Source organism: Spea bombifrons, chromosome 1 (assembly GCF_027358695.1).
Source record: "Spea bombifrons isolate aSpeBom1 chromosome 1, aSpeBom1.2.pri, whole genome shotgun sequence".
In the NCBI taxonomy this organism is placed as follows: domain Eukaryota; kingdom Metazoa; phylum Chordata; class Amphibia; order Anura; family Pelobatidae; genus Spea; species Spea bombifrons.
Genome location: NC_071087.1, coordinates 16,047,369 through 16,071,506, shown reverse-complemented (window position 1 = coordinate 16,071,506; position 24,138 = coordinate 16,047,369). Strand labels below are relative to the sequence as shown.

The 24,138-nt window shown below is 38.3% G+C and overlaps 1 protein-coding gene across 1 annotated transcript; it reads left to right on the top strand.

The window, feature by feature from the left end:
- Positions 1–345: 345 nt before the first annotated feature.
- LOC128480756 (uncharacterized) lies at positions 346–24,020 on the top strand. The gene is made up of 22 exons (XM_053458313.1): positions 346–720; positions 1,995–2,162; positions 3,228–3,331; positions 3,969–4,034; positions 4,397–4,492; positions 4,928–5,019; positions 5,411–5,553; positions 6,075–6,175; positions 6,259–6,399; positions 7,711–7,887; positions 9,207–9,353; positions 9,652–9,765; positions 11,656–11,739; positions 12,045–12,164; positions 13,362–13,453; positions 13,610–13,706; positions 14,118–14,240; positions 14,760–14,861; positions 15,865–15,962; positions 16,881–17,016; positions 18,357–18,436; positions 23,372–24,020. The coding sequence occupies exons 1-22, from the start codon at positions 681–683 to the stop codon at positions 23,835–23,837; spliced, it is 2,787 nt and encodes a 928-aa protein (XP_053314288.1). The 5' UTR covers positions 346–680; the 3' UTR covers positions 23,838–24,020.
- Positions 24,021–24,138: the final 118 nt, after the last annotated feature.

Sequence of the window (24,138 nt, the reverse complement as noted above, 5' to 3'; positions counted from 1 at the left end):
TTTATTTCAGCATTTCTTGTGTACACTGTGCAGCTGACTTAGTTTTATTATGGAAAAAAAGAATGTGTACTTGAAGATAGCACGACACTGTTGACGGTGCTTCTAATACTCTGAGCAAAAGGCACTCCCATTCTTTTTACATAAAGAAAATCAGCCTTCCTTTATCTATTTCCTCATTGCTCAATACTTTTTTCACAAAGACACAAGGCGCTTAGCACATTTTGAATGCTGAATTCAAAAGCAGAGGATTGTTTTTGGATCAAAAGTTTTTTTTCTTTGTTTTTTTTTTTTAATCAAGAAAAAAAATGGCAACAGATCCCAAAAAATTAAGGCGTGCTGAAGCTTTTACAGTTGTTATTCGGATATGTGATTCTTTTGATTATACATCTGAAAAAATTATCTGCCCCATTGTTACTTGTAAAAAATCAATACGTGTTTTTTACAAGCTTCAACCGCATGTACTAAAGAAATTAGTATGTGAAACAGGAGAAAAGTCTGGCCTAGAATTTTCCTATATTAAATGGCATCCTCATAACAAATGCAGCAAAAACTATGATGGTAATTTGTTTATTTACTATACAACGTCTGTGCTGTGGACTGAAGATAATTTCCAGAGCTATGCAGAGCAAGTCAAATCAAAGCTACAAGATTTTAACATAACCGGTGTCTTAATTCATCAAATGGAGGATTTGTCAACCATTTCACAGCCGATGATCTCAGGTAATTACCAACAACAAAGATAATACGCAAAATAAAATTTCATACAAATTTCAAATGTAATATTTCTTCCACAAAACTTCTAAATCTTGTCGTACCTTCTAAAAATGTATTAAATGGCTAACTTAGATAAAAGTATGGATAAAAGAGTTTTAGCACTATGAAGCCATGATTTAGTGGGTGCAAGATGAAAAAAGTCCATAAGCTTTTATGTTGTTGTGTTAAAGCTTGTGGTGGCTGGCAGAAAGGTATTACTTAGAAAAAGCTCTTCTATCTTGTATGGAACTTGTGACAAGGTGATCTCTTGCAGAAAGGTTGCGGTTTTACAGGAAAGAACAGACAATGTTATTACTGTCCTGCCTAATCGGGGTTGTTAATTCTAGTTATACATTGAACATTTGTATAAATGACCGCTATAAATGTTGCAGATCGAAATGGATTAATGACATTGTTACGACAGAATTGTCAATCTCTGAATTTTACTGATTAGTCTTAATAATATATCGCAGCCTCATTATAATACCAGAGCTGATTCTAGGAAAGAAAGCTTAAAGATGAGTTCATTGAACATCAATAATATCATAGATCCTTTTTTTTTTTCTTCTGATGCATCATACTTGTATGATTTATCTACATACTTAAATACTTCTGTTTATTATTGTAACGGGTTCACCAAGAGAGCTGTAGTAACTCCCAGAGATCACCCACATGTATCCTCCTGTTGTCCCCGGAATCGCTTACAGCACCAGTCAGCCCTGCTATGTGTACCCAATAAGTAGACACAACTACCTTGAACTGAGTACAGCAGGAATGAACAGTTTATTGAAGTAAACATAGACTGATATAGCCACAGAACTTCATTAACATAAATTAACAGATACATGTATTCAACCCAACCTTTAATCCCCAATCAGCAATCCTATTGATGGGATTTATTAAACAATGGAGTTCCTGCCTGTTTGGCAGCCAGGCTGGAGCCATATCTGACTACCTTCTGGCCTTGTATGACAGGTCATTCTGTCACAATTATCCTTAAAAATAACTCTGCTCAGAGCCATTATATGTGCTTAAACTTGCCTGTCTACTCACCGCACGCAAGGCTTCTGTATGTGTGTATGTATCACGCACATAAGATATTCACACTGAAATGGTATATTAAGTCCATGAGCAGGGTCTTTGTAAACCCTTCATGTTACGTTATAAATGTTAAAGTATATTTAACATAATTATATAAAAAAAAACTAATAATGTTTTAAACATACATTTAATTTCTGCAGAAACTGACTTCTGGAATTATAAGCTGACTTCAGAATATGAAAACCTAGTGAAGCAAAGCAGAAGACAAGCAGATCCTGATATCGTTCCTACTGAATTACAGGCCATCCAAACATTACTTACCGAGCTAAAGGAAAGCAGAATTCGGATTGCTGTATTCTCACATAATGGTTTGGATTTTATATATTTTATTTAAACCAAACACTTTGGTGGCGTCTTTTTATGACTCTATATTGTAGGGTATCCTTAACGTATGTTGAACTGAAATGCCTGCAACTATCTGCCAATATATGGCATCATGATGTTCACCCCGCTTGCATGTTGTTTTGGATACAATGGACTCAATGTAATGAGCCAGCTAAATCTTAAGTAGTAGGAGGAAATGGAGGTTGAAAGTGCATAGTTGGACATCTAGCTACATGGCTAAAAACAAACTACTTATCCTAAGAGAATCAGTGGAGCCACCTAGAGTATTAGAACGCCTTAAGTGGATACGTTTTATGTGCACATTCTAGACGTTCAAAAGTACAAACATCTAAACTTATTAACTGTAAAAATGTAAATCAGTTGAAGACAGTACAATATGAACAATGTATCCCTTTCAATACCGTAATAAATGTAGAGGGTTAAATTGTAAAATATTTTAAAGTGTTACAATCTTTTTCACCTTGATTTATGCCAGAAAAGTACCACAATGACATGACTAGTTAATGTAATCAAACATTAAGTGACACTACTTTGAAATCTTTAATCTTAATTGAAGATGAAGGTGCATTGACCTCCATTCACAGTGTGTTATGTTATCCTAGCCAAATATGTATGTGCATTCTTTCAGTTAGCGATCATTTTAGCCACCATTTAAATGCCTTGGACGTTGAATTGCTTAGTGGGGAGTATACCTTCGGCATGCAATTTTGGTTTCCTTAAAAATCTTTTTTTTATACTGCTCATAAAATGGAGCTCCATGATTTAAAAAAGAAATTAAACGTTCTTATATTTTTATTAGTACTAATAATATTTTTGTATAGCCCGTGGACAGTTGTAACTTTTGTGCCTAATGGAGACCGTAAGTGTTTTATATTTTTAAGCCATTTTAAGTCATTCTATAAAACACAATATTGTCACGTTTAGCATGAATGCTTTTATATTTTATTTATTTGTGTTTGTTGTATAAAGAAAAAAATCAGATAAAATCATTTTTAATTTAAGATCAATACCTTCTTTTTGTATACCAGCTGTAGGTAAAAGTTTCTTTCTCAATCTGCTCTTGCTTTTGACTGCTGAAAGTGAGGAGGAATGTGAGAATAACCACAGAGAGAAAATGATAAAACTACCAAAGGTATGTGTCAATGTTTGAGCTTGTTCATCTAATGTATTGGCAATCTAGTTTGAGCATATGTTTGGTAAAAGGTAAAAGTGGAGCTTTCCATAAAGCATTAAAATGATCCAATCTGCTTGTTAAGTGAAAAGGGTGGATGGTGTACCAATAACTGTGGAAATACATTTGGAACTAGACCTGTATGGCCAGTCTGTGTTCTATAAGAACTAGATTTTGAAAAGAAACACCTATTGAACTCTTTGAAGAAAAGTAATGATAATGCTCAACAATAGATGTATCCTCAGATTCTAAAATCATGGTGCTTAATCCAAGTCAGCGCCCTGCCAACCCACTACTTGCTTCTGTGGCTGCCATTTTGTATGCCGAGAATTGGGTTATGACTTTGTATCCCATTGTGCTGGATTTTAAGGATGTGCTGTTCAGACTAAGTCAATATGGAGCCTGTGCTCCTCAAATGGGCCCCCTCACCCCTTCGACCTGCCAATCCTAGGATAGGGATCTTACATAGGCCAGGACTCAACCTTAAAACACAAATTATGTGTGTCTACATAGTCTACATTGCAAACAAGAGGATCTACCTCTCAATTATTTGAGGGATATTTTGTCAGAAATTATTTTTAATGTTTGTTTCATTTAGGAGATTGAAGGAGATCCAACAGTTAAAATGGTAAAGGATGAATATTTTGAGGAACTGCCAGAAGTGGTAAGAATTAAATAAAATTTGAAAATATCCATGTTAAGTAAGATATAAACTAAAATGTGAAGTATGGCATTAACATATTGTATAATATATTAATATGTTTCTAGAAAAGTATGTTTTGGATGTACAAGCTAATAAACTATTTTAGAATTTTCTTAAACATTTGAAAAGAGGGAGAACCATTGAAAACGATATAAACATGTATACCCACTGGATGACTTTATTATGTGTTTTTACGTTTTCCATGAATTACACGATAGATACGATGCTAACTAAAGGAGAAGAGTATTGATTTCAAAGTAAAAGAGGTATTAGCTCACAAATATAAATGCTGTCTCATTCGTCACTCACTTCTTACATTGCAGATTAAAGATTTTATTAGCGATATTGAAGATGAGGAGCTAGAGTTCAAAGCTTTCGTAGAACCTCTATGCCAAGAGTTACATTTCGCCAATGAAGAGGTAGTGATTTATTTTTCTTTCATTCTATTTTATATATGCAATAAGAGTACTACGATCACAAAGCCATTCAGGTTAAAAGTTTTCAGCCCTCTCCTAGTTTTCTCATGCTCTTCATTGAGAAACACCCTGCAGAATGGCTTGGTTCTATCTGATATTATGTTGGATATTATAGCAGGACAGTGTGCCATGGGCACATACCGAGGTTAGTAAGGTCAGTCCTGTGCTCTGCTACTAGGGGATGAAGAACTAGAAGTGTGAAAGCCGACTTCCCCAATGCCTATGAATGTTTGCACAATATTGAGTGTGCATTCATGACCTTGATGCCTTGCAGGAGACAGCATAATCCAGTGAGTACTGAAAAATATATATGTGTATTTATGTATGTATATGATACCTCATATTGACCATACCATTTATTTGTATATTTGCATTTAGGAGCCAAGGAGAAACACAGATTTATTCAACACACTGAGTGGTTATTTCGCAGATGGAGAACAAATTAGCATTGAACCTTACTTACTTCCACAGTAAGTCCACATAGTGGGTTTAAGTATTCCAATTTCTTGTTTCGACACACAGGTCTCTTTCTCATTATAGCACAGTACACATACATACACGTATACACACACACTGCTAACTCTGCTGGCATAACAAAAAAATGCAGGTGCCCCCCCAGGAGACATAGATTGAGATCTTCAAGCTCCTCCTACACACATACACACACAGTGACATACTTACACACACATATTAACATTCACACACAAACAGTAATATACCTAGACTAACAGCCTTACTTTCACATACTAACATACACACAAACAGCAACATACTTACACACACACACTAGAGGAGGTAGGCTGGTGTCCTGCTCCCTCAAGGGAGGGTTCTTGGAAATTAACCAGATTTTCTACTTTGCAGGAAATCTATTGATGGAGCTTTTTTCTCCACAACCAACTGTGTATTACATCTGAGATATGGCACTACCTTTCAAATGAAAGTGGAATATTTTGATGAGGCTCAATTGCAAAATCAGTTGTTTGAACTGGTACTGCTGTATAAAGGTATAGTACAGTCAAATATTATGCATAAAGATGGATCTTACAGAGTAAACTATTAGGTAGTATAGCTACCAAATACATAAATAATAAGGATGTACCTACGGTAACTACAAACATATCACTTTCAACATAGCTCCAAGGGGTGGAGATGGGACATTCTGTGGGCCCTGTGATGTTGTGCCGTTGCCAATGTAATCTGGGTTAAGCATCTCATTAGAATGCCACCCATTTATTGTTGGTAGGGCCACCAATGATGTCACATGACTTCCAATGTCTTGGCGTGGGATCCTGAAAAGATGGTAAATATGCACAGTGGCAATCATTGGCAAGCAACATACATTCCTCTATTGATGAACATATGCTAACACAGCACTACACTGGTCTGCATTGTAGAGATTGGACTAATCAAAAAGAACATCTTATCAAAAAATCCAAATTTTATTTTGGAAGTCTTTCACTGCATCTCATAACGTATGAAATTGCTTTGCTTCTGGTAAATACTTGTATCACCATTGATATTACAGAGTCAGATGATATAGAATCTCAGTCTATATACAAAAATATGAAAAGCAACGCCTTGGAGTCACTGGAATCAAGACTCGAAGTTTTAACTGATTACAGCCAGGTACAACAAGTGCAATTCTTCGTATTATTCTTCTTATTCTAAATATAACAAAAATAAAGTATATTTTTTTTAAAAAAAATTAGCAAAAATTTAGGTCTGATCTGGAGTTGTTTACATTTCCTGATGACATCAAACTTTGCGAGGAAGTTAAGACATTTGCTGGCAAAACACAGCTGTACATCGGAAGTGGAATACACGCTGCTGAGGACAGATTTGCATTACAGGTAAATCTATTGTATAGCTCTATACACTAAATAATCCCAGGTAACTGTGTCATATATAACAATATCAAATGTATTCCAGACAATATCAGAGGCATATCACTGATCATCTAAACAGGCAGATGCTTAACGCGTTTCGCACATCCAATGCTTTCTCAGAAGCTGCCCACAAACAAATGTTTCATGTCCCATTACGTAAATACAAAATGAATGAAAAATTGAAAACACCCGTGAGCTGCAATCTTCTCATACAGAGTAAACACCGAGTCAGGAGGAGTTAATTAACCCTTTACACCCAGAAAATAGAATAAATGCTAGTTATAGAACAGTGATATAAAAGTTATATGCGCAATCATCTCATTTATTTCTTATAATTGAATAATCAGATCTCCAAATATAAAGATCTTATTATTTGTTCATGAATGAACATGTTAAACCAGCAATTAACACATAACTTCATAATGTACAATGCGACATAGTGAAAAGTATAAGTCATACAATACCTACAAAGGGTTCAAGTCCTGCAAAATAGCTACATGTTTAGAACGGATAGTTTTTTCTTTAAGCCATCAGATGTCAGTAAAATAATAAAAAACATTAAAAACAACCAAAACTTGAGTTTATGATAAAGAACTGTTAATACAAACTGTTTTACAAAATATGTAAATTACAATATAAAATAATATAAAATATAATATTACGCATCATATTTTAAAATATAATGTGTAATATTATATACACCAAAAGTATATAAGAGTGCTGCAGCGCAACCAGTAAGTTTTAGAATTGTAAAGATTATTTTCCTTTATGTGTCAGGTTTTTGTTTTTTCGCCTGTATTTTCGGAAATGGCCTCTTTTAATGCACTGAATACTGAGGAGCCAGAACTTCATAAGTCGTTGCTAGATAGGCCCTTAAAAATGAAGGCACCCCTATTTTCTTTGCAGGTGGCCCCCTTTTGGGTGCCAATCTCATGGCACCATTGTATTCCTGGATGGACCTCAGGAGACTTAGAGATGGGCTGGGGGGATTCATTATTTACAATTTAATGAAGCTTAACCTGCTCTATTCCACAGGATGGGGATAGGGGGCATGGGATTGGGTTCATAAGTATTTTACTAATTTTCAACTTCCTCACCAAGTGTTGGGAATTAAATTGCTCCCAGGGTAGGCAGTTTTCCTCAGCAATGCTTCTTTTGGGTGTAAAAGTAATAAACTTGGACAGTGGTATGTGCTGCAGGTTCCTTTAATAAGGTTAATGCCTTTCTGGTTACTAAGTATTGATTTAATTTAATTAATTTATAATTTGTATATAGGAACTTTTGAATGAACTAACAAATGAAGACAGCACAAAGAAAAGAGCGGCAATCAAAAGCATTGTGATTTATTTGCCCAGCAAGCTACTGTATGGTGGTAAAGAAATTTTGGAGTTGCCAGGAACAGATCAGTCGGATCCACTGTCAATGAGTTTTATACAAGATGCTCTGGATACAGTGAGTTCTGATTCATCATTTTTATTTACCTGAATACTTTACTTTACTCAACAAATTAAAATGATTTTATTTTAATTTTAAAATATTTATGCATTTTTCTGAGAAATAAAACAATACTAATCCAGGCTGAACATAACATTTGTACAGAGTCAACTGGGAGCAGGGGGCCCTCCATTTTGCCCTACATGAAGGACAGCCCAGGCCAGGGAGCTGCTTGTGACCTTTTATTATTATTATAACAGGGGCCTATAGATCCAGTCCATCAGAAGGGCAAATCTCCTATGTTCACAGGCAGATTCAAAGTAGGCTACTGCCCAGGACCACTTTTTTGGGCAGGAGTCTATTCTAGAGGTTACAATAAAAATTTCAGAAGGTGCATGTTGATTTAGGCCTCTTAAAAGTTAACTACTTCTTATGGCACAATAATGATGGAGTCTTAAAGTGGCCGTCTAACTTACTCTGTGAGAACGTTAATTTTTTTTGACAACTAAAAAAAAAAAAGAAAAAATCAATTACCTCGTCCGCAGTACTCGCGGAGCCAGCGCTGGAGCTGACTGGTGGGAAGTATAACGCATTTCCTGCGCTGAAAATAACTTGGGCAAAGAAAGAGCAAGTGCATATGGGTGGATTCTGCAGAATCCCCCCAAAATGCATTTACAAAACAGAGATGCAACAAATATTTAAAGGGGCCACATACTGTAGGTATCGTATGCACCATACTACCATATTTTCAGAATAGTTCAGTAATTTTCAGTATTAAGTGATCTTGCAAGATAAAAATTCCAAACGATCTATTCCTGCTGCTTTTTGAAACACAATGAAAAACAAGGGCAGCCTACTTTACCGGGGCCAGTCATCTCAGTCTGATGTTTTTGTGGGGAGAAATATTTCTGAGCCGATAACTCAGTGTGCAGTATAGCCTACCATTTAAACATAGCAATATAAGGAGATTGTAAAGTCTCAAATAATTCCCAGTGCGAAGAGCCAAGAACTTGGCCGGCCCTGTCTAATGTTTAGTTAAATAAGTGAGATTTCTCAAAAGGCTCCCCACCCAATGACATATGCATTATACGGGACCACGAGTGCCCAATTTGCTGAAGAAACTTGCCAGTGTTGTCTCTTCCTAATGCATGGTGAAAGCAGAAAAAGTAAAGTGCAACTTTCCTGCAAACCCCCCCATTCTTCTTTTAGAAAAACAACTGTAAGAAGCTTTCAATAAAATATAGAGAATTATATTATTACTCATAATGAGAGCCTTTTTAATGCTATCAAAGTAAGACCAATAGATTGCAAACTAACATCTTTTTGTAACCAATTAGGTTGATGCTGTGGTTCTCTTATTGGAGTCCAGTTTTAAAAATGCTGGACGAGAAGTTAAAAACACTCTGAAAAATAGTGGTTTTATGAAAAACTGGATCAACAACCCAGAAAAGTATAAACTGATGTTCCTTTCCTACCCAGAAAAGGTATATTCATCTTCGAATTATGTTATTGAACACAAACTAGTATAATGTAGAAAATCATTTTTTTGTTTTAAAATCTTTACACTACACTGCTAATTATTTGTCTCCATGTCGGGTTTCTCTTTCCAAAAATAAATATGTCTTAGAACTACATATAACTTTGCTCCTGCTTATTCTTAGTAGTCTACCTGCTCATAATAGATATTGAGAAATATGTTGATAAACAATTAGGCAATAATTAGAAAAAGTAATGGCTAAGATATGCAGGCACACCCTTTAGCGGTTGGCTTCTTGTTTTTAGGAAAACTGGTGCCATATTAGAAAAGATAACTTAGAGAAACTAAGGCGGCTGATTGATAAAGAAACCGTAAAGAGGAAGAAGGAGATGGAAGAATTTGGCAAACTAATACATCCGGTGAGAGTTGAATCATTTCATAATATTCATGAAGCCTAACTAAGAGACACTACAAGTCTTTCAGCTACTTCCTGGAGAAATGTATCCATGTATGATTAATGTATGGTTTAATTTGTTGAAAAATGACCAGTAACATATTTTGGAGTTCTACACAGGCAGATTCAAAATGTTTAGGTAGGTTTTCAAACAAGCAGAATGTACAGATGAGAACTTGATTGTCTAGGTTTCATTCCAGAAATGTATTAATCAATTGATGAAAAGCTACTTAAAATGAAAAAGTATGTGGAATTCTACCAAGATACTTGAAATTATTACATTTGTAGGAAAATTAAAAAACCTTGATGTACTTTATTTGTTTTTTTGGAATCAAGCTCAGAAATTGGTGACAGTTTTATTACCGTATTTGCTCGATTATAAGACGAGGTTTTTTTCAGAGCAAATGCTCTGAAAAATACCCCTCGTCTTATAATCGGGGTCGTCTTCTAATCAGACCTCAAATAGAGGTCTGATTAGGAGACTAAGATCCAGATCCCCCGCACCGCTGCAGGGGACCTGGATCCTCCTGTCGTCGCCCCCCCCCCCCCCACACACTTACCGGTGCTTCCGGAGGTGAAGTTGGCAGCGGGGGTTTGTATGCGTCCGTCGCAAATACCTTCCCCGACTGTCAGAGATCCGAGTTCCAGAGTTCCTGATCTCTGACAGCCGGGGAAGGTATTTGCGACGGACGCATACAAACCCCCGCTGCCAACTCCACCTCCTTCCGGCTGCCACGGAATGAGACGTCAACCCGCTGCCCCGGCAATACAGCAGGAAATTGGAAGCACCGGTAAGTAAGTAAGTGTGTGTGTGTGTGTGTGTGTGTGTAGGGCATTTCTGGAATGCCTTACACCCCTATATGCCACTCTGGCACTTAGGGGGTTAAAAGGCATATTATGGGGCAGAGTGGCATATAGGGAGGTATAAGGCATTTCAGGAGGCAGAGTGGCGTTAAGGGGGCATTTAATAGTGCACTCTGCCTCCTGAAATGCCTTATACCTCCCTATATGCCACTCTGCCCCATAATATGCCTTTTAACCCCCTAAATGCCAGAGTGGCATATAGGGGTATAAGGCTTTTCTGGAGGCAGAGTGCTCTATATAATGCCTTTTAACTCCCTTAATGCCACTCTGCCTCCTGGAATGCCTTATACCTCCCTATATGCCACTCTGCCCCATAATATGCATTTTAACCCCCTAAATGCCAGAATGGGATATAGGGGTATAAGGCATTTCTGGAGGCAGAGTGGCACATAGGGGGTCAAAAGGCATACCATGGGGCACAGTGGCATATAGAGGGTTAAAAGGCATATCATGGGCCACAGTGCCATATTGGTGTGGCAAGCCTGGGGGCAGATGTGCGTAACTGGGGGACAGGTTGGAAAATACAAGAAATAAAAACAAAAAAAAAATATTTTTCTCAATCATAGCTTTTATTAAAAAAAAAAGTTTACATGAATTAACATTTATTGGTAAAACTTTTTTCCTTTAGGGTCGTCTTATATTCAGGCTTTTTCTTTTTTTCCTAAGTTAATATTCAGATTTTGGGGGGTCGTCTTATAATCAGGGTCGTCTTATAATCGAGCAAATACGGTACTATGCCATGTGACGAGGCTACCCCAAAACTACAAAAACCTCACTAATTAGTCTAAATATACTTCAATTTATAATATAAAAATATTTGTGTAATTGTATTGATTTAGCAAATGAGACTTTATTTTTTCAAGGATCGCAACCCTTTTTGATTATAAAAAGACTACATTAACTAAACTTACTAAACTCTAATGTTACAGACTGTACAGAACTTCATTTGATTTCACATAAAAGTACATTTTATGCATTTATTTCTCTCTAGAATTCTCTGTCACATACCATGGAAAGTAATATATTTACATCGTATGCGCTGCCTGTACTGTATACTTCAATTCACGCGCAGAAGGTAAGTGTTCTGTAATAAATATATACAGAAAAGGTTAAGGCCATTTAACTTGGAAAGTGATAGAAAAATACAGAATACAAAAAAAAAAAAAAAAAAACAGTGTCACTTATCTAACACGGAATTCCTGGACTTCCAGTCATGAGGTTTATATGCCATCCCCAGTTAATCCAATTAACTTTTATGGGCTGCTACATTATTTGAGCCATTTGATTAGTCTCGTCATTTTCATTTATCGTATACCCAATCTGTGGCTGTGTGTTTTACTCTATTATTTGTGAAATAGAACATGTTTTTATTCCACTCAGGGAATACCACATCAGATAATTGAGGAAAATTATGAATTTTTGAAGCAGACTGGAATCAATCAATTAATAAGTCAGCTTGATAAATGTATTTTCCAGAGACAGACAATCCAGATCAAGGAGGTAATTATATTAACTGCTTGTTGTTAGAATGTGTTTTATATTCAGATCTGTTTGATCTGTTTGATCACTTTAGAACTTTTAGGTACAGTAACGTGTTTCGGTGTTCTTGTATTTTGTCTAAACAAAACCCACTTACATTATATCTCCAAAATGACTATTAGATTTTTTTATTTGGTACATGCTGCACAAAAATAGTTAAGAAACTGTACATTGTTTAGTTGGTAATTAAACAAAAAAATATCAAAGTACATGGGTCGGACAGGAATACATCAGGTGTTGAGTTTAAATAAGTGTTTTCATAATTATGAAATTATGGCAAAAAACAAAATATGCTTACTCCAATATGGGCATGTCAACGACTAAGACTCGAACACAAAGACACAAGGTATGAAAATTTGGTTCCTTATTCGTTGGGCAGTCTCATTTGCTATTTCTTCTGTGTTAGGCACAGCCTTTGAGCCCGGCACAATGATCCAGTATGGATCCAAAGGTGACATAAGCAAAATGTATCCATGTTATCTGTAGAGAACCCAAAGCAGTAATGGTGAAGCAATAGGGATAATTGGGCAGAATACAATTTTAACCCCAGGACAATGGGCGGCCCCTAAACCCATTGAAAACAATGCATTTTGAGCCCGTACATGTACGGGCTTTGTCATTAAGGGGTTAAATTAATGGAGAGGGATGTTAGCAAATGAAGAAGACCAAAAAAGGGGAAAAATGAAGGAGTACAGAGTAGAGACAGAGGTGGGGATTAATTACTAAGAGAGACGAGACAAAAGAGAGAAAGCTGGAAGTAGCGGAAAAGGATTTATTTAAAACCTTAGTTGGCTGTCACAGTTTCATGGTTTCATTCATGGTCCACGGCCTCCATTGGACATAAAAACCGTTGTTCGCTTAGTCCCCTGTTCTCAACCTCTCTCCTTATTTAGATGGCCCCATACCTATTTCTATAATCTGGCCTACAAAGATATTGCAAATTGGATACAGCAGAATAATGATGCCATCTCCTGTCCTTGTGCCCTCACAGCTCTACAGAACTGGCTGTGTTTACATTGGATCTGTAGTTATAGCTTCCCATGTGATGCCCTGAAATTTTAGGTCATTAAAATGTTGTATTAATGGCTGGAAAGTGAACTAAACAAATGCGAAATAATGTGTTTGTGTGAAAACTCTTATCATCTCGTTATACTGTAGATTGAAAACAAAATGCAAGATTTTCAAAATGACATCTATGATGTAAACAGTAGACGACCGAGCAATATTGAGACTGCTTCACAAAGCATAAGGTAGGTGTTATCAACGTCATCAGAAATAAATTAAACCAATGCTATGCAGTTGAAATGAAAATTAATTTCACTCTGCCAACTTCTACAAATTAAATAACACTGTCTAATCTGGTGTTCTCTTCTGTTATTTTAACACCTTTGCATTTATTGCATTAGTTTTGATGAATTAAACTTTATAAAGAAAAATGAAGATCTCTTCAACAATCTTAAAAACAAGCACAAGGAAATAATTACCGTAACTGTCAATGGACCGGTAAGTGTTTTATTAATTACTACCCAAATTATCTATATGTAAGAGGATCATGGCATTCTCATGTGAACATAATGAGTGTCCATCCATAAAAGTAGTATCTTAAAAATAGCGTTGTTCAAGTATGTCAGTATATGTATGACAGGATAGAAGCTATTTCCAGAATATCTTTAGGAAAAGTACACCCTCATGTTGAGTAGTCCTTGTTGACTGCACCTGACCATTTTTGGGAATTAAAGACCTTGATACCTCTTGGATTACCAAAGGATAAAATACATTTCAACCAGGAGAATATGATTTCCAGTGTCAAGTAATAATTAGGTCATTATTAGTTAAGCCATCATTTTGCAGCAATTGAGGTTTATTGAACCTCTTAATTCGTGTTAATTCAAATATATCTTATCTTTCTTTCAGATGAAACATGAAATTCAATCATATACGCCAATAGCTGTGAGCAAGTGGGCTGAGATGGAAAGCACAGTTACTAAAACAAGAATTTTTAATCCTCAGTACAAGGGAAAACATCCCGAGTTCAAGGTAGATAACTATGAGAAACATCATTTGTTTGGACACTTGGGGAAGCTGAAAACTGAAAGCATGAAAATCCATTTTTTTGTCATTAAACCGAATGAGGCCCTAAACATATTCCATGGGCTGAAATTCCTGATTCTTTACCAAGGAAAAATACTCCCTTAAGTTTAGAAATGTGAATATTTTCCCAAAGCATTTATGATACAACCTTTTCTGGTGACCAAGTTGGGTGTTTTCAGGAGGGGACACACAATGACACTCTCTAGAGTCGAGCTTCACCTGAAGGACACGCTGAGTGGCGACATGCTACCCGGGGCGGTCAGTGCTCACTGCTCCGCAGAGTCAGCACAGACATACGGCACAGGTCACCGTCCCGAGGTCAGGGGTATGACTAGAAACCACATGTTACTGAAGAGCTATAGCACATAACGCATGTTTGTTTATATGTAACATCAACATTATACAAAATCTGCATTGTTCTATGTGAATCAATATGATGCTTAAACCATTGTTTCATTTTTTCAGGTTAAAATGATCAATGTTTTGTTCGGTAAGCTCATTCAAGATATAAACCCAATTTTCGAAGAGCTGTTTTCCAAACTACAGAATGCACTTACAGATTACAAGGTATGATGCCTTCTCATTACAGGGGGAAATGTAGTGATAAATCATTTAACTAAGAAATGGGCTAGACACATTGGCCAAGTTCCAAAGTCACAAGAAACTCTAGTTGCTTGCTTTTCTAAAACGTACATTAACTTGCATTAGTTCAGCTCACCTACAGGCAAATGTATGTGTGTTGTGAGTGATTTTTTTCTCGGGCAAATATAAGTTGGCTTTAGTAAATTTGTAAGTTCCCCCAATTCTCTGGCACAAACTAGCATTTATAGGCATCTCACATACAGTCGGAGTTTGGTAAGTAGATCCTAAAGTGCATTTTGGGCTTCAACAAGAAGAAAACTTAAAATTTAAAAGGCTTTTTAAAAAGGGACAATACTGTCACTGGTTTGCTCTAAATTTGTCAGGTAGTAGCTTGGGTCTGGTAGTGTGATAACACCAGATACAAGAATATTACAATATGTCAGCTGGCTTTGTAGAGGCAGAGGCTGACTGCAGGTCAGAAGGGATTTCCACCTACTTCTAGACACAGTTCACAGCAACTATGGCTTCCAGTGCACATCCATTGCTTAATGTTCATCAATGGTGCCCACTACCACCCACACATGAGGCAATGTTGGGTAGACTAAGCAGTGACATTTTACAAACAAGAGGCTGTAGACATGCACTGCTGAGATGTAACTGTGCTAACAGTAAGGAATTATCATTAATGATACCAGAATGTTGACGTGTGTTGCAAGCACAACATATAAACAATCCATTAGATAGTAATAACCTGGTTCCTAAACAAGTAGTTTTACTTAATTTACCAAGAGACACATATTTCCCCAAAGTTGAAGCTTTTTAAAAACAATTAGTGGTTTGGCTACATATATTCAGCTTGCCCCCTATATATGAAATGCAATGTAAATATAATATATAAAAAAAGATCAAATCCCAAAAACTGTGTTTAAAATAAGTATATGTATATATTACACGTACAGTAATTTAGAAACTTTGTGATATTTAACAGACAAAGGCCACCACAATGTTTACAGAGGAGCTGAAAGACCAAGGAAAAGCAAATGTGCTCATAGTCACTGGAAGGTCATTGGAGTTTGCCTTGACTTGGTGAGCTTCATCATTTGTTTTCTTCAACTAATATATGGTTATACGTTAGCGTTGGAACCTGTATAACTTTGCCCTTTTTATATGAAAAAATATTACATACAGATGCCGTCCTAAGCGTTCTACAAAAATGTAAGCTTACACCCTTTCAATGCACCCACTGGCATCAGGTCCTGAAAATAGACACAGTACTTGCATAGTGATAGTTCTTAGGTTTCTCAGTAGCCTCAGAAATAGGGGTGAACGTGTTGTGATATTATACCAGGAAACCCCAGCTTGGATAATATTTTGGACAACTTAGTGTAAATTTCTTAGGTGAATTTCTTAGGTCAGTGGTTCCTAACCCATTCCTCATGACACACTAACAGGGCATGGTTCAGTACTTACCACATCTTATTCTCAAGAGGCATATTGATAAAGCCTTGACTGTAAAAACTGTAAAAATCAGTACCTGGATCTTCTTAAATAAAGCAGTGAGTATTCTGTCAATAATATGTACAAGAAAAGATTATATCCAGGTGTTGAACACACATACACATTTATTTATGTATCTGTTGTCTATAGTGAGATTTCTAACCTAGCCATCAAGACCTTGAACAGGTCAGGTGTCAGTAACTGGTCTTGAGGGCTAGTAATTATCTTCTATACCTGGAGCCTCCAGAGCAAAATATAGTTATTTCAATTCAATCTTGTGAGCATACAAGGAGAAACAACATGGGTTTCAGTTTTACCACATTATCTGTGTTTATTTTACATAAATACATTGCATTGGAATACCTGTCAGACAATGCCGTAGCTGAACAAGAAGTGAAATCCAGCATGAAAGATTTATTTATGACGCCAGCCGATCGTCATGTAAAATCTTCTAATAACTTGATGGGGTATTCCTTTAACTCTTGTCTATTATTTGATTTATGACAGGTATTTTGGGAGAAGGCGCTCTGGTTTGAATGAAGACACCTTCAGGAAAATTTTTGAAAATCATTTGCAGGATAGTTTGAATAAACACATATTAGAACCAGTCTTCAGAAGCGGCATTAAAACCACTACGGAAAATGTAGGATTCTTGGTTAATTGGAAATATCTTAATATCAAGTCCAGCCTATGGTTATGCAGCCTTACTGCAATATTCACTGATCTCAGCTAGCTGGCTAGCAGGTCAAGAGAGAGCTGTGGAAAGCCCATTGAAATGGCCCAGTAACAAACAGGCCAATACAAAGTTAAAGTATGCACTCAATGCTCACTAAAGAAATTCTAGTATTCAGCTATGGGCCCAAAATCTTTAAATTAGAGAAGGACGAGTAAATTAGCCCTTGTCCTCCTTATCAGTCATTCCATATAAAAGGATCTGGCAGCATGTGGCCCTACAACTATTGCTGGGCTGCAACTACCATGATAGTTAATCATACTCTTTGCTAGTTGAGTAATATGGATTATTGTTATCCAAATGGTTACCTATTATGTGTCATATATATTGTGTGCATATGCCCCATCATCTAAAACTAAGCACACCAAATGTATTTAATTACATAATTTAATTATTGTCCATCTACCCATCCGCATGAAAAAAGTTGGAAAACACTCTTCTAAAATGATGTTCCAGACCCCTCAGATGCTCCTCATTACTGAGCACATACTGGATGTTCTTCACTCACACCAGTTCTTAGGCCTACATTCAATACACTGAGTAAATATGCTGTAGCTTTGATAGATGTTTGATTGTAAAAGAGCTCATTGATTCACAGGGCCCTTTTCTAATGGTGGAATCGAGGTCAGCAGTAAGCCCTTCATGGACAAATGTCTTCCTTTGCTCCATACCCAGTTTAATAACCATCAACATTTTAGGTGCAAAGCACAAACCGTAATCTTATTTACACCTCAGTGGGATGACCAGAGGAGATCTTCTGATCTGCCTAACTGGCCTATGATCCCCATTCCCTTCAAAAGCAAGACGGTCAGACAACTCACCAGGGCAGGAGAGCATTGCCCAGAAATGAGGGATATCCTGTGAAATATGAGTTTCCTATCAGTGACTAATGGTAACAAGAATGTCATGTTTCTTTTTCATATAATTATCAATTATGCTAATGACAGCTTAAACAGGCCACGATTTGTGGAAATCCCAGCTTGCATTTTAACAATGTAGTCTATACAACAATATTTTCTTATGCAGTGATATGTGAGTATTGCATTATCCTGCATACATATATAAGGTATAGACTTGATACTTATATGATACACAATGTCTTTTGACTTTCTACTATCCTTTACTTCCAGCAATTGTCCAATGCTTTCATTGTGGTCAAGCTGGGTTGCACCAGATTTCTTTTCTTTTTTTTTTGATTGGGTTGCACCAGATTTCATAAGATCAATCACAATTATGTTTCTTTTTTGTAGGTGAACAGTAACATAGAAAATGTTTTGTTGGAACTACAGAACTCTTTCTTAATGAATGTCATTTCCCTTTATGATGAAAGGTAAGATGAAGGTAAAAACAGGGACTTACATGTGTAAAGCAGGTAAATGACAAAGCAGGGTGTCTAATAAAGTCTATGGATGTTGTTCTGAGCTGTCACAGACTCCATAGCATAAATAGGTCAAGGAGACCCAATATCTCCCTTGTAACCGGCCCATTGTGCGGAGGGACACCATGGGGCTTGATCACACAAGAAAGTGATCTGTCCTCAGTTTTGTAAAAGGGGGACTCCTGGTCGGCCTAGGCTGAGAAACATCACTGAGAGTTCCCAGGTATGCTGATCTCTGCTCCAAAGTCTGACTGATGATTCCATAGACACTTGACATGGAATAGCTACTGAAGAGCAGTAATACAGTAATTGCAATCTAAATACATAGACATTAATATGTAGTTGGTACCCCCTTTGTAGCTATAACAGCTGCCACTCTTCTTGGAAGGCTTTCCACGAGATTTTGGAGTTTCTGTGGGAATCTTTTCCTATTCATCCAGTAGAGCATTTGTGAGGTCGGGCACTGATGTTAGTTCTTTCACACTAAACTCATCCAATAATGTCTGTATGGACCTTGCTTTGTGCACTGGGGAACAGTCAACTGTTCCCACAAAGTTGGAAGCAACTTTGTCCAAAATGTCTTGGTATGTTCCATTTGGGATGACATGGAACAGAGATTGTGAGCCATGCCTTCTCGTCCAACATCAGTGCCTGACCTCATAAATGAGGCCACTAGTTTTTGTCTAGACAGTTTCTATTACTTCACTCAAACCAGTGAGCTCAGCAAGAACTCTGTATTTCCAGTCACATACCTCCCAACTGTCCCATTTGTTTGTCCGTCCCACCGATTTTACAGGCAGAAGGAATTATGGGCTGCTTCTCTCCTGCAGGCCCATGGAGCTATGATATTATTATTTATTGTTTTATATAGCACCATCAAATTCCATAGCGCTGTACAATGGGTGGACAGGACTTAATAAGTAGTATGTAGCATAACAATTGACTTATGGAGACAACAGGTGAGGAGGGCCTTGCTCAAACGAGTTTACAATCTAGAGGGATTTAGAGTTTATTACACAATAGGTAAAAGTGCCGTTGTTACGGATGGTCCAGCCACACTAGTAAAAGTATTGCAGGAGAGGGACTAGGAAAGGTGAGCTAAAGGAATATGGGATGACGTTAATGTGTAATTTTTTAAGCGTCCTTAAAGAAGTGGGTCTTGAGGGATTTTTTGAAGGAATAAAGGCACGGAGAAAGACGGATAGACCGGGGGAGAGCATTTCAGAAGGAAAGGGGCAGCCCTTGAGAAATCTTGTAAGCATGCATGAGAGCTAGAAATCAAAGGAGAGGATAGAAGGAGATCATTGGATGAACGGAGAGACCGGTTAGAAGTGTATTTAGAGATGTTTGAGGAGATGTAGGGGGGGAGACCACTGTGAAGGGCTTTGAAAGTAAGAGTAAAGATTTTGAATCCTGAAGCGCACAGGCAGCCAGTGAAGAGACTGACAGAGGGGAGAGGGATTAGTGAAGCGATGGGAGAGGAAGCTAAGTCTGTCAGCAGCATTCATGGTGGATTGTAGAGGGGTGAGACGTTTAAGAGGGAGACCAGCTGAGACAGAGTTACAATAATCAAGGCGGGAGATAATAAGGGCATGGACAACAGTCTTAGTGGCATGCTGTGTTAGAAAGGGACGGATGCGGGCAATGTTTTTAAGATGGAGACAGCAGTTTTTAGAGACAGACTGAATGTGGGAGTGAACGAAAGGTCGGAGTCAAGGGTGACACCAAGACAGCAGGCATGAGGAGATGGGGAGATGATAGCACAATTAACATTGGGGGAAACTGATGGGGGAATCTTAGTGTTGGAGGGAGGGAAAATAAGAAGTTCGGTTTTGGAGAGATTGAGTTTCAGGAAATGTGCAGACATCTGCAAGACAGTTACATGATGTAAGACAGAAGGAGAGAGATAAGGAGAGGATAGATAGATCTGGGTTTTATCAGCATACAGGTGGTATTGAAAGCCAAAGGATGTGATTAATTTGCCAAGTGAGGAAGTGTAGAGAGAGATCAGAAGAGGTCCTAGAACTGAGCCTTGGGGTGCCCCGACTGAGGGGGGAGGGTAAGTGTTACTGGAGACAGAGACGCTGAAGGTACGATTAGAGAGGTAGGAAGTGAACCAGGAGAGAGCAGTGTCACGGAGCAAGAAGCATGACCAAGAGCATGAAGTGCATGAAGAGTTTAAAGGAGAAGAGGGTGGTCCACAGTGTCAAAAGCAGCAGAAAGGTCCAGTAGGATTAGCATGGAGTAGTAGCCCTTGGATTTAGCAGTTAGTAGGTCATTTGTATCTTTAGTAAAGGCGGTCGCAGTATAGGGCGAAAACCAGATTGAAGAGGTTCAAGTAGGGAGTTGGAATCAAGAAACTTAGTTAATTGGGTATAAACAATTCTTTCAAGACGCTTAGAGGTGAGAGGAAGTAGAGAGATGGGACGGTAACTGGACAGATCAGTCCGGTCAAGGGAGCGCTTTTTTAAGATTGGAGTAATGGTAGCATGCTTGAAGTAGGATGGGACAGATCCAGTAGTGAGAGAGAGGTTGAAGATGTGAGCTAGAGTAGGGACAAGAGTAGATGAAAGAGACTGGGTGAGATGGGAAGGGATCGGGTCAACGGGGCATGAGGAAAGAAGAAGAGAACGTACCTCCTCTTCAGTGACAGCAGAGAATTGATGTAATGTAGTGAAGGGAGAAGAGGTCAGTGGGTAGGAGGGCGCATAGTCAAAGGGAGGGTGAGGGCAGGGTGGTGACTGTACAGATATGTGATATCTGATAATAACAATTTTATTATTGAAATATGTGGCAAAGTCAGAGGCATTAAGGTTAGTGGAAGAGGTATTAGGGAAAGGTCAAAGAAGGTAATTGAAAGTGCTAAAGAGTCGTTTAGGGTTATGAAACAGGGAGGAGATGAGGGAGGCGAAGTAGATTTCTTTAGCAAGGTTGAGAGCGTAGCAGTAGGAACGTAGCATAAATTTGTAGTGCAGAAAGTCAGCCATGGAATGAGACTTTTGCCAACTCAGTAGTGCGGGAACATCGTCGTAGGTGTCGGGTTACAGTCGAGTGCCAGGGTTGGAAACGTGAGCGTGGGAAGAGCGAGTAGTAACTGGGGCTACATCCTCAAGAGCAGATATGAGAGTGGAGAAAGGTAGCGTTGTTAGGGCACGACATGTTAGAGATTGGAGAGAGGAGAGGGAGTAAATTGGTTGAGAACTTCTGAAGGTTAATAGAGCTGAGGTCTCTAGTTGGGCAAGGATAGGGTGCAGGGGAGTGAGTAGGAGGCAAGAAAGGAAGTGGTGGTCAGAGAGGGGGAAAGGGAGAAATAGAGAGGTTAGTGAGAGAGCACATGCTAGAAAAAATAAGGTCCAAGGTGTGACCATGATCATGAGTAGGGGAGTTAATATGTTGCGTGGGATCAAAAGAGGATAATAGAAAAAAAATTTGAAGCCATGGGACTTAATGGGGTGTCAACTAGGATGTTGAAGTCCCTAAGGATAACAGAAGGAATATCAGAAGAGAGAAAGAGAGGCAGCCATGAGGAGAAGTGGTCAAAAAAGATGTTAGCCAGGCCAGGAGGGCGGTATATAACAGCTATGCGTAAGGAGATGGGATTAAATAGTCGGATAGCATGGACTTCAAATGAGGAGAAAGAGAGTGATGGAGCAGAGGGAATAGGTTTTTTAGGAATCCTATCCCACCAGCGGGAGATGCAGTATTATAAGAGGTTAGCCAGGTTTCAGTTAGAGCGAGAAGGTACAGGGAACTAGAGGCAAAGTGGTCATGTAAGGCTGTTAGTTTGTTACAGAGAGAACATGCATTCCAGAGTGCAAAGGTAAATAGGGATAGGAGGAGTGGCAGGGTATGTGGACAAGATTGTTGAAGTTTCTGGAATGTTGACTGGGAGAGGATGGGGAAGAGAGAACCACAGGAGGGCCAGGATTTGGGGAAATATCCCTAGCTGCTAAAAGAAGTAGAAGAGAGAGTGAGAGGAGGTGGGAATAGAACTTGTATGAGCGGAGAGATTGCTGGGAGTGAGGGGAGGTGGGGGAAAGGGAGGAGGTGAAGTTGAAAAGTGCTTGGGATGAGAGAAGGGGAGAAGAATGTAATGATGGTGCAATACAGACGTAGTGTGGAGGTGCTGGTGGCTGAAGAGTGATAACTGTTCTACTTAGAGGAAAGTGAAAAGAGGAACAAGAGGATTGTGAGCATGGTAACTGGGGAAAGATGGTGATGGAGTGGTGGTGGAGCAAACACAATAAGCAGTAGGGAGCACTTGATTACAGTTCAGTGGCGTATTGATTGAAAGGAGCCTCCAGGTTTCTCTTTGTCCTTCCTTGTTGTCCTCCTTGGTCAACTCCCTTGGTAAATTCCAAAACAGTGCACTTGGGTGGAAAGTGGCACACAGATGGAATGTGGCCTGTGCCTCTAAGAGGCTTGTGCCTCCATTGTCACTACTGACATAGGGATGGCTGCTTGTTAGTTATTTACCAATTGATTAATTACCCCGTAATAGACTCACAGACACATGGGGAGAGGGGAGGATGGCTAACAGGGTACTAATAATTCAATATAGACAAATCAAAGGACAAACAAAGGAATGATACAAATGCATGATTGATAACAGACAGGGTAAGGCAAAAAGTGGAATACCTGGACAATTAATTAATGATATCAATCAAGATCTCTACTGTCTGGACCCATGAAATGTTGGGGCATATGCAGTCACTTTCTAACAGGCAATTTAACAAATCCACGATGGGAGCTTAGAGACATTTCGTTAGTTTGCATTATTAGAAAATAGCTTGAAATATATCAGTGGTTGGTTTATGTAACCTGTATTATATACTTGTATAGCCACACACTTACTTTTTAATTGAAAGCTTTACCTTATCTACACAGGTGGCCTGATAACCTTGCCAAGTTCATGCTGCGTGCCCTCAGCCCTGTATCACAACCGGGATGTACTTTTTGTGGAGAAATAAAGTGTTCAGTCTGTCAGTACATTCACAGCGCCACCACCTTCAGAAGCTCTAGTACAAAGAAGACATACAATATCAACCATGTGGTGACTTGCACAACAAAAAGTGTCATATACCTGGTCACGTGCAAAAAATGCGAAGTGCAATATGTTGGGCAAACTAGCAATTGCATACGCCGTAGGTTTGTGGACCACATGTCTACAATAAAATGCAAGAAGCCGCTTTCACTTCCCATGCATTTCAATAAAGCTGACCACTCTGAGCAGGATATATCACTTCTTGTGATTCAAAAGGTTGAAAATAAAGAGAGGCTGCGTGAAAAGGAGCAATATTGGATAAAAGAGCTTGATACTATGGAACCAAAAGGGTTAAACCGTATAGGCTAAAGCAGTGCTTTAACACAGAGGTCCCCAACCTTTTTGGCACCAGGGACCGGTTTTGTGGAAGACAATTTTTCCACGGACCGTGGGCGGGGTGTTTTGGGTTTGATTCAAGTGCACTACATTTATTGTGCATTTTACTTCTATTATTATTAAGTTTAAAATATAATAAAATATATTTGCAACTTCTCTGGTTGTCTTTCCATGTATAAAAAGCACATAAAATTGTGCCAATCTGTCCCCCAGATATGCTTTATGCCCCCAGATATGACACTCTGCCCCTGATGTGCCACTCTGCCCCCAGATA

Bases quoted from the DNA above. Each gene is read 5' to 3' on its own strand.
- LOC128480756 (XM_053458313.1), top strand. From the start codon at position 681: ATGGAGGATTTGTCAACCATTTCACAGCCGATGATCTCAG. The intron at 3,332-3,968 runs GTATGTGTCAAT...TGTTTCATTTAG, and splicing joins AAATGATAAAACTACCAAAG to GAGATTGAAGGAGATCCAAC. The intron at 9,766-11,655 runs GTGAGAGTTGAA...ATTTCTCTCTAG, and splicing joins TTGGCAAACTAATACATCCG to AATTCTCTGTCACATACCAT.